Source organism: Pipra filicauda, unplaced genomic scaffold, assembly GCF_003945595.2.
Source record: "Pipra filicauda isolate LSUMZ 115617 unplaced genomic scaffold, ASM394559v2 scaffold205_size1947385_pilon, whole genome shotgun sequence".
Taxonomy (NCBI): Eukaryota; Metazoa; Chordata; class Aves; order Passeriformes; family Pipridae; genus Pipra; species Pipra filicauda.
In genome coordinates, this window is record NW_024104316.1 from 1,361,135 (window position 1) to 1,371,823 (window position 10,689).

Below are 10,689 nucleotides of genomic sequence, written 5' to 3' on the forward strand. Positions count from 1 at the left end.
CTCTCAGGACTCCCCAGCAGTCAGTCTAACCAACCAGCTGGAAGACACAGAGCCATAAAGCTGGGCAGCACTGCCTGCACCACATGCCTGCAGCCCCTGCAATGCATTTGGCTGCTCCAAAACCATGGGAAAGACAAAGAGAAACCCACAAAGGTAGAGCTGGAGAGGAGCAGGGAGGTAACCCCATCCCAGCGGGGTCCAAGAGTCTGGCTGTGGTACAGCCTCTGTGAAGGTGGGGAAGTCCCAGGTGCTGGTCAGGGGGAGCAAAGGTAAATGGAGATGGCACCAGCTGGAGCCAAGCTGTGTTCCTGGAGTGCCTGTGGGGACATCTCCAGCGCTGGTGCCCCTCTGAAGGGGCCATGCTCTGCTCCATCCCCAGCACCCCAGGCTGCCAGGGGCTTAGAAATGCTCTCTGGGCACTGTGGCAGGGTGACACATGCCACCTTTGGCTTGACAGCCTGTCACCTGCTCCCAGGATCAGGCAGAGATCCCAACGCGTGGCAGCATGGGAGAACCCTGGGGACCAGCAGCCCCGTCACCCCATCACCCAGCGCAGCCACATGGGACAAGGACATCCTCACTGATGCTGTGCCTCTCCAGATGTCACCAAACCTGCTGGATGGAGCTGCCTCCCCCAGCTGCCTCCCCACGGTGTGCCGACCCAGCGCCCGGGACCTGAACACCTCCCTTCCTGCCTTGTGCAATGGAGTCACTCCCCAGCCCAGCCAGCAACGCCTCGCTCAGACCGGCTCTTCCCTTCCTCCTTTCAAAGCATCATCACGCCACCAGTGCCCAGGAGACACCAGGGGCTCCTCAGTTCCCAGCCTTAGGCTGTACCTCCCATCCTGTCCCGCTCTTCGCAGAAGTGACCAAAACACTTCCCCGAATCATCCATGGGGGAAATTAATGTCTTGGCCTCCTCCCAAGCTGGAGCGATGGGTAAGCGCCTAATTTCCACCATTCCTCCTCATTCCCGTCCTCCAGAGTCCCTGGAGGCATCTCCCACAAGCATCTCCCCACCAGCCACTTGGCTGCAGGCATCTAAAAATCCTCCCTATTCTCTGTCCCTAAGCAACCCCCTTTACATCCCCAGATCAAATGACCTGGTGATCTACAAAGTGTTACTTGGTCCAGAGGACAGGACTTGGGGACAAGAGCTGAGCAGGTCTGGAGGATTTCTGGGCACAGGGAGGCTTTTCCTGGGCTTGTGCCCACCCAAAGAAGATGCCCCCAGCATGGCCAGGCAGCTTAGCACTACTTTCCTTGGCCATTTGGCTGAGAGACATCTTCCCCTAGTACTGGTAGGTGCACTGGAAAGTTAGAAGCTTGGGTGAGCACTAGGAAAGGGGATTAAAAGCACTAAATTGCTTTAGTCCCACAGCCCAATCTGTGGCATTCCCGAGAACCACCTGTGAGAGGGTATCTGGGAGCTAGGAATGGTGGGGAGGGGCGGGGTGGGGACAAGCAGTGCGTGGGGTGGTTGTCACTGACAGGAGCTCAGCAGAGAGGAGGAGGATGAAGGGGATGATGGGACCATAACATCGCCAGTGGACGGAGAGGATGAGTAGGGAATGGCTGCTCCTCGCACCACAGTTGACAGGAGGCCAGTAAAACCTTCAGTCACAGGTTTGAGGTGACCTCAAGGAAACCCTGATTCACACCAGCACTCACAACCCCGAAACTGGCCGCTGCAGGATGTCAAGGCCATCAAGACACTTCGAAGCCACCCCAGCTCCACCGCACCCATTAAACACGATGAGATGGTCACAGGGAAGCTCTTAAGAGCGGGCTGAAGAATGAGGTGAGCTACACCTGTCCCCTCCATGCTCTGGTGGCTGCAGGGTCCTCACCCTGCCTGGGGTACAGCACAGCGGAGGGTTGGGGTGATGGGTTCTGTCTCCCACATGGCCTCAGTGCTCCCTGCAGACCCCTGTGCAATGTCCCCTGGCTACCACAAAGGTCCCTGAGGGAGATGATGGGACAGCTGGACAGGAAGGAGCCTCGGGATGTGCAGCAGGTCCCACCACAACGCCCAAGCCTGTCCCTGTCCCCAGGACGAGCAGCCATCTCCTACCTGAAGGGCCGGTCGGCCGATGAGTTCACTCCGGCAAAGGACTGGCTCCTATTGATCTTGGTGACGAGGACTCGGCGCTGCGGGCGCACAGACAGTGACATCGTTGAGTGTGACCTGGAGGGCCTCCCTGGGGACAATGACACAGCAGGGTCACCAGCAGCCAGGTGGGGACACACACGCAGACAGAGGTGCCGCTGGGACTGAGAGTGGCACCCACGGACCATGGACTGTGAGCCTTCCCAGCCTCTCAGTCCAAGAACACTCCTGGTGGCACCGGGACACAGGGCCCATTCTGCCCCCAGGGATGCTGCCAGTGGCCTGCCCTGGGTGAAGCAGGGCCCTGGACACTGTGAGCACTCAGTGGGGACAGACAGACAGATGTGTCCGAGCTTGGCCCCATGGGAGCCACAGGAGGGGGCTGATGTCCAGTGCCTGCCATGGCCCTTCCCAGACATGACCATGACAAACCCTAAGCTGTGTCCCAGGCCGGACACCTCCTCCTGAACCCCACCTTGTCCCACATCCTGCCATCACCCGTGCCACCCTGCTGCAGGGGCAGGAAGGGCGCGGGGCTGGACCCAGACGCCCAGCCCTTTGCTGTCTCCTCATTCACTTCCGCTCGCTCCAGCAACCAGGGGGGAAACCCAAGGACAACAAAGCACTTTGGAAAGTTCCTGGCTTTGCCAGGAGCTCTGTGTTGGGGAAGAAAAGGCTGAGCCATTCCCTGCCAGACCCTGGAAAGTCCATGCGGGCAGCACATGTTCAGCCTCACAGCTGCTGCACCCCTGCAGTGACAGCGCCAGGAGACCTGAAACTGGTGCCGGTACCTGCCTGTCCCCACCACGTCCGGTGCAGTGGATGCCAATCAGGACGCTGCAGATTTCTGAGTCTTGGGGCAGGAGCACGAAGAGCAGCCCAAAGCACAAGGCAAGGGCAGGGGAGTCTGGGGTTCCCGGCCACCCCCAGCACTGCCAGCTGGGCACAGGGAGGAGCCCAGCCCACAGGGCAGCCACAGAGGAGCGGGATGTGGGATGTTCCACTTCATTCTGCCCACTGCTGATGGCAGCTCAGTGCCCCTACCCCTGACAACCCCAAGCTGAGCTGTGGGTTAGGGAGCCAGGAGCTGCTGGGGATGAACCCACACGGCATCCAGCAGTCACACACCCTGCCAGGAAAGGCCAGGCAGGGCCCTAGGGATGCACAGCTTCCCTGGCTGTCAAACTACGCCAGAGCCACCTCCCCATATCTTAAGGGGCTCACTCCTGCCTCCAGCAAGGCTGACAGCCAGTGGACACTACAGGGACACAGGCTCTGCCACCACCATTCCCACTCCTTCCCCAGCACAACAAACCCAGGATACTGGCCCAACCTGGCCCTATGTGGCTCACACCCACTCAACCACCAGTGGGCATCCCCCCAGCACTGTGCCCCTCACCACCCCACACGCCAGGCTGAAGCCAGGGATTTACAGCGCTTGGGATGAGCCAGAGCCGTTCGGAGTCAAAGACAGCCACCGCCGCTCACCTCTATCCCAGTGGAGCTGGGAGGCAGCAGGTCCATCTGGTTCCCCCTCGGCACTCGGGTCCCAGCCCAGGACCTTGGAGCTGCTCGGCGGGTCCCACGGCCTCGGTGCTATCTGGGTGTCAGTCCCTCCATTTTCCAGGACAACACTGTCCCAATTAAGCTCATTAGAAGGAGCTGTAATCCCTGGCAGCCCGGCTGACCTGCAGGCCTGGGCAGATTACCCTCTGCAGGGCTCTTTAATCTGCTCCCCACTGAGCAAGCCAGGCCTGTGGCTCCCGTGCTTGCTCCTCAGCTGGGCACTACAGCAGCTCATCCATAGGGACAGCACCCACCACCCCTAGGACGAGGCTCTCCATGTATGGGGTGGGTCACAGCTCCTTTGGGCACGCATGGTCCTGCCAGCCAATTCTTCTCCAGCCCATGCTGCCATCTAGGGGCTCAGGGGGAGCTCTAAAGAGGTTTTCTCAGGCAGGAGCCCACCCTGAGAACATCACAGGGGAGGAGGATGCTGGGGGCATCGCAAGAGAAGAAGAACCCTGGAGGTATCACAGCACAAGGATGCTGAGGATGTCGCAGGGAAAGAAGGACACTGGGGGTGTTGTGGGAGGGAAGGATGCCGGGGGTGCTGCAGGGGACTGATGCTGCAGCACAACTCCCCAGCAGAGTCAGAGCAATCCCCAGCCACTTGCCCCAGCACCTCAGAGACTCCAGCAGCCTCTTGTGCCGTGCTGGGTCATGCTCCAAAGCACCGAAGGCTCTTGCACTGGCACAGGAAGCAGTGCCATGAGCGGTGGATGCTGACGGGACCGTATCCCTGTGCTCCAGCCCTGGGACCCAGCTCTCCCCCAGACAACCACCACAACACACCATGGCACCCTGCATCCCCACCCCTGGCACCCTGCAACACAGATCCTGGGACAGGACCCCAAATCCTCTCTGAGGAGGGGGACACCATGCCCCTGCTGAGCCCGGCACCAGCGGGCAGCCAGCTGGGTGCCAAAGGGCAGCACTGCCTGTATGCAGCAGGGCAGGCAGGGTGTGGGGTCTCTGCTCCTGGCACGATTGGGCTTGGCTCACAGAGGAGGAAAAAACCCAGCATAGTGCATTCCTGACATTACCGAGATAAGAGGTACCTGGTACCAGCAGCACAGGCAGCCCCTGCAGGGAGCAGAGCCCAGGGCACCCTTGGAAGGGCCACCGCATTTTCACCCAGGCTGGTGAGCCCCGCACCAGCCTTACCAGGAGGCTGTCACCAACAGAGCACTGACACACGTGTCCCTGCCATGTCTCTGCCCCAAGCACATCCCTCCTTTTCCTGAGAAGCAGACGCAGAGGTCCTGCCCCAAAGGTTCAGTCCCAGCAAGCCCCACTGCCCCCTGCCCTTAATTAGGGCTTCAGTGCTAACAAACTTGCCTCCCAACCAAGGTTTTCACCTTTTCTGTGCCACAGACTGCCTCCAGCTCCCCCGGCGTAGGAAACACAATCCTGAGAGTCTGTCCGTCTGTCCGTCTTCAGCCAGCACTGCCCATAGGCAGAGGCCAAAAGAGCAGCGAGCAGCTGGACAGGCGGCACAGCGTGGGGTGCTGGAGCCCACCCCAGGGCTCTCCAGCCCGGCTGCCAGCTCCTCTCTCAACACCGGGTGCTCTGGAGATGATTGGGATCCCAAGAATGCTGGTCTGAGCAGTGGAGGGGGCAGTCCGACCGGCTGGGTTGGTCCCAGCTGGTTTCTGTTTCCGACACTCAGACACCAGCCTCAGGTCGCTCAGGCGGGTTTATCAACACTGCCCTGGTCGGAGACGCCCCAAACTGGCTCCCCCCTGAATCCCCAGCCTGCAGCCCTGGGAGCTGGGGGTGCTCTGATCAGCATCTCCAGGGATGTTACTCACTGATGGCCACCAATGCCCAGGGTGGCCAAACCAGCACCCTGCAGTACCCCTGACCTCAGGGGGGGGCACCCATAACCAGCCAGCAGCACCCACAGAGCACCGATAAACGTGCCCCTGGGGGCCAAGGGGCTTCCCCAGGAGGGGCTGGGCTGTGTTCCCCACACTGATGGCACTGAGGGGCACAGCGGGACACCAGTGTCCCCCTGCAGTGGGGAGGCCATGGTGGCCACAGGACCATCCATCCTGCCCGTGGTGTCTGAGGCAAGCAGGGGGTCCTGCCAGCCCCTGCCCCAGCACCCTTGGGTGAAACTCGGGCACACGGGGGGGGGGTGACCTCGGGAGCCTGCGAACTCCGCCCGCTGGCACAGCTCCCTTCGGAGCAGCCGCTGCATCCGTGTTTGCACAGCTGTGGCCCCGCTGCCCTAACCCCGGCACGTACCCCGGCCCCCGCCGGCCCCTTCCGGCCCCGGGACAGCCCTTGGCCGGCTCCCAGCGTGGGCTGGAGCAGCTCTTCCCTCCCATCACTCCTCATCCCTCCCTGCCACAGAGGATGGGAGCATCCGGGGACTGACACCATCCCGCCTTGGTCACAGGGAGCCTGGGAGACGCCTCTTCCCTGACCTCCTCCATGCTCTGCCTCTTCTCCAGGAAGGCAGGACACCCCCCCAGCTCCCCCTCCTGCTGGGCGAGGAGGGGGACTGGGGGGTTTTGGGAGTCAGATGAGTCAGTGAATGGATCCCGGCTCCCTGTGACTCAGCCGGGAGAGAAATTCCCAGTCATAAGGTCACAGCCCTACAGCCCCCACTGGAGCAGGGGGTGCTGGTTTGGTTGGATGGGTGCTGGGTGCTCTTGGCCTTGTGGCAGTAGGGGCACGGTGGTGATATCTGCTCCTGCAGTCGTGGGAGGCCGCTGGCTCCTTGGGCCAAGTGGGAGGGCAGCAGGAAAGGGAAGGAGCTGCGAATGGGAAGAATTGGAGGAAGTGCTTATTTACCCCGCGGAGTATCCCCGCGGAAGGGCAGGGCACGGCACAGGCAGACACTCACAGCCAGTCCCTCGGGGGGGCTCACAGCCTCCCACCCCAGCACCCATCCCACGGCCTCCTTGTTTCCAGCCAGAGGGGGATGCAAGCCCCAAACTGTGACCCAGGGAAGTGGCCACCATTGGGACAGGGGTTTCCTCGGGGCCTGTCAGAGCTTGAGCCCAAAGTGGCTCCTGAAAACCAGCCCAGGACCACCATGATCCCCCACCACCAAAGGCACAGACCAAGCACCCAGCCAGGATCCACATGGACAATGCTCACTCCCATGCCCTGTGAGATGGGACTGCAGCCTGGCCAGAGGCACCAGACCCCGCTCCTGAGTGGGCTGTGATCCCTCTCAGGGGTGCTGGGATCCTCCAGAAGGATCCTTCTGGGATCGGCATAACCTTGCAGAGGTCCCATGACCTTACCCCTGACCTGCACATCTCCAGGGTATCATCTGTTGGGTATCAGTAGCTTCCCCCACAAATCCTGCCTGGGCAACTTGGTCTGAGTGCACAAGAGTAGTCCCAAGACCCTCTGTTCTGCCCAGTTCCCCTGGGACCACCGTGCCAGGGATGTTCGACATATAGTCAGGCTCTGTTTGCCCTCATTAGATGCGAGGGCATGAGGGGGAGAAAAACAGTTTGCCAAGGAAAGCTGCACAACCGTGGCATCAGGGGCTGCCGTGGCATCAGGGGTGCATCACCCGGGAGCAGCAGGCAGCTGTGGCCCCCCCTCCTGCCTTGAGACACAGAGTCTGGATCTCAGCGGGGGCACCAGCAATGCTGGGCAGCCAGTGGGTCCTATCCTGCATGGACACGCTGATCTGACACCCCATCGCTGCAAACCGCAGTGACAACCGTGTCCCTTGCAGGTGGCGGGTGCCTGTGTGTCTTTGGTGCCCCGGTCAGGGAGAGCTCTCCTCCCGAGGAAACCCCTCACCCCAAAAAACCCCGCTGGAGCCCAGCCACGTCACCCGGGAGCCTCAAAGAGCGGGGCGTCCCCAAATTAACGCCGTTTGCTGGGGAGCCCCGGTGCTGCCGGTGCTCAGTACCTTTCCGTTTGCCGTTCATGGCGCGCTGCCGCAGCACATCCCCCTCGGGATGGGGTCACCGTCCACGGTGGCTGTTGCTCTCTCATGCCGTCCGTCCGTCTGTCTGTCTGTCAGAGTGTGGGGGCCGTGGCCGGAGGGCTCCCCCCGGGCAGCAGTCTCCTCCCACGCTTCCCCTGCCCGACGGCTGACATCACTGCCCAGCGCCGCAGCAGCCCCGGCGTGACTCAAGGGGGACGGAGGACGGGAGGACACGGGAGGATTCCTGACCCCCTTGGAGGGAAAGGGCCCCACCAGCACCGGCTACTCCCGGAGCACAGCACAGCTCAGTCCTCATCCTTCCCACCCTCGGGAAACTGAGGCACGGGTGGAAGGGAGGGGAACACACTGCAGGGTACTGCAGTGCAAACTCCCCTCACAGCCCCTCTCCGGGTCTCTTCCCTTCGAGACTCCCTTCCCTCTGGCACCCAGGGCTGGCAATGAGACAGGGAGCACACACCGCCCTGCCCAGCACACCACTGCCCCTGAGCTGCTCTGGCCCCCAGGATGGGGCAGGGGGGATGCACAGCCCCTCACCCCCATCCCTGCCGGCTGCGCTGCGGGCAGGCACAAAGCCGTGGGCAGCCGACGCTCACCACTGCTGCCTGCTTCTGCATTGCTTGGTTTTAAATATATATATATAAATATATGCAAATATATTTATATATAGGTATATAAAATCGCCGTGGCTTTGCTGCAGGCTTCCCGCATTCCCACCATTCCCGTGGCATGCCTGTGGGCACCGTGCAACGCCCAAGAGCCACTGGGAAAAGGGTTTCCTTGCTCATAAGTCCCCACTTTTTATCCTCTGACTCTCCAAAGCTTTGGAGAGGCTGGCTTCAGCCAGGGCTTCCTCGCAGGGCTCTCCAAAGATGCTAAGTGCCATTTTCATGTGGGAAAGAAGGATGTCCCGCTCCCCATGGGGATCCAGGTCCCACAGGGCAGTGTGGCAGACCCACCTGCCCTCCATGCCAATGTCAGAAGCACCTCCCAGCCTTACAACTCCCTGTTTAGGGCACAGGGATGCCCTAAACAACCAGGGGACTCTGTGGAACAGCTGTCACCCCACTTCAGTGCTGTAGGTCCCTATACAGGTCCTGGTCCTGGGACACCCAGGCCTGGCACCCCCTTCCAGCTCTGACAGAGGCTGGATGAGCCAGCTCCAGCCAGGCTGGGACCAGCTGCCATCACCACGTCACTGGGGCAGGAAGAAACACCTCCTCCCAGGCTCCTTTCCTGTTTGCTGCTGATTTTAGAGCGAGGTCAGGCCAGGTTCAGGAGGAAAAGCACTGGAGTCTTGCGGGGGTGCTTGAAGAGATGGGGTCCTCCCAGACAGTTAATCCCTTCCCTAGAGGGTCAGCCTGTTGTGGGGCTGCTTCCCCAGACCAGAGCTGGTCCCCTCCCTTCAGGTCCTGCAGGCAACAAGAAACATCTGGGGCTTTCTCATAGGGTGGCTTGGCTGCCCCACCGTGGTCACCCACACGTGGCTCTGGAGCCAGCCACAGCCAGGCTTGGAGAGCTGGGACGTGCAGCAGTGTCACCAAAGAGCGCTGTGACCCAGGGCACCCTCAGGTCCCGGTGCCCAGGTGGGTACATAGCACCAGCCCCACTGGGAGAGCAGCTGGGAGAAGGGCTGGTGAGGCTGGGCTGGCTCTGAGCAGCATCCAAGGAAAAACCATCCCAGACTGCCCACCTGCCTGCAGCCTCTGTGCCAGTGCCACGGGCACGGAGGGAGCCAGCAGCCCAGCATGCCACAAAGCCCATCTCCACCCCAGCCTTCGAGAACTTGCGTGAAGGCCACGTCTCGTGCCTCACACGGACAGGACGCATCCCCCCGGCTCTCCCCACTGAGGGAGGGGCACGGTCCCATCCCGCGGCTGACGTGGGCAGGGGGTTACCACGCGGCTTTTCACCCCGTGCTGCTTCTCCCCAGGGAATGGCATCACTGCCGGCACCGCCCCGGCCCCGGCCATCCCTCCGCAAAGCCTGCACCGCGCTGGCAGCCGCGCGGAGCCAGTGCCCGGCACACGGCCAGGCAGCGCGCCCGCGGCCACGGCCCATGCCAGCTTGTTTGTTCTCATTAAAGGTTAATGAGAAAGCCACGTTAAAGCCGCCTGAGCCGCGGGAGAGGCGTTCCCGGGTGCCACGCAGAGAGAGGGGACATCCAGGCTTCCCTCACAGAGGGGTGAACGCCGGGCTGTGCCGCTTGCTGCTCGGCCTCTCCGCAGCCCTGCCCACACTGCCGGGGGATCCCTGTGGTAGCTGACACGCGGGTGAGCTGCCTGGCATGGCACCATCCCGGGCATCACCCCTGGCGAGACCAGCAGGAGCAGGCAGGAGGTGGCGTCAGGCATTCCAAAGGTGGCAACAGGATGCCAGAGGAGGACATGTGACATCAGCCTTTCCCTCTGGGCACCTCACAGCACCCTGCAAGGCATTCAGCAGGGCTTGACAGTCCAGGGAAACCTTGCCAAGGGAGGGCAGAGGAAGGGCACAAGTGGCGCCAGCAGCACCAGGGCCTGGGTGGTAATTGAGTTAAATGAATCCCTGGCCCTGGCCTGGCAGTGGATAGGGCGGGGATGCAAAGAAGGGGACATCCCCATGGCCACGCAGGGTGCTGGTGACCCCCCAGCTCAGGGGACTTCCCTCGATACTCACCACCCTGACTCAGCTCAGCCAGCCAGGGGAGCTTCCTCCATCCCTCTGCAGCAGCAGGGATGTGGGTGTAATGCTCCAGGTGCACCCTTTTTGAGGGTGTCTCTTTATGCCCTCCTCTTGCCAGGCCTGGGGAGCTGCCCTGGGCATCCCCACCCCAACCACAACAGCTGAGCATGCAAACAAAACGCTCCGTGAGCAGCTGTGCTTGGACACATGTACAGCCACAGCCAGTCTGTGTGCAGGCAAAGGAAAAATTCAGACACTCCAGGAGGACATTCCCACTTCCCTGCCTGCCTTGGGATACAGGACCAGCTTCCCAGAGACCCCATGTCCTGCTAGCACTGAGTCCTAGGGGACTCAGCTTTTCCATGCTGGCCCTGGGACCAGCAGTACTGAGGCTGAGCCCGCCCAGCCCTGGAGAAGCCACCAGCCCCAG

The 10,689-nt window shown here is 61.7% G+C and overlaps 1 protein-coding gene across 4 annotated transcripts in view; it reads right to left on the reverse strand.

Annotated features, from left to right (window-relative positions):
* The window catches only part of RIPOR1 (RHO family interacting cell polarization regulator 1), a 33,975-nt gene that overhangs the window by 10,283 nt on the left and 13,003 nt on the right, over positions 1-10,689 (reverse strand). For 3 of the 4 annotated variants that reach the window (XM_039380849.1, XM_039380850.1, XM_039380851.1), the window contains one exon: positions 2,075-2,201. In XM_039380849.1, coding sequence (XP_039236783.1) covers positions 2,075-2,201 — 127 coding nt within the window. Of the gene's footprint in view, positions 1-2,074; positions 2,202-7,559; positions 7,943-10,689 lie in introns of those variants that run through there. The other variant, XM_027716127.2, reaches the window with a different exon arrangement.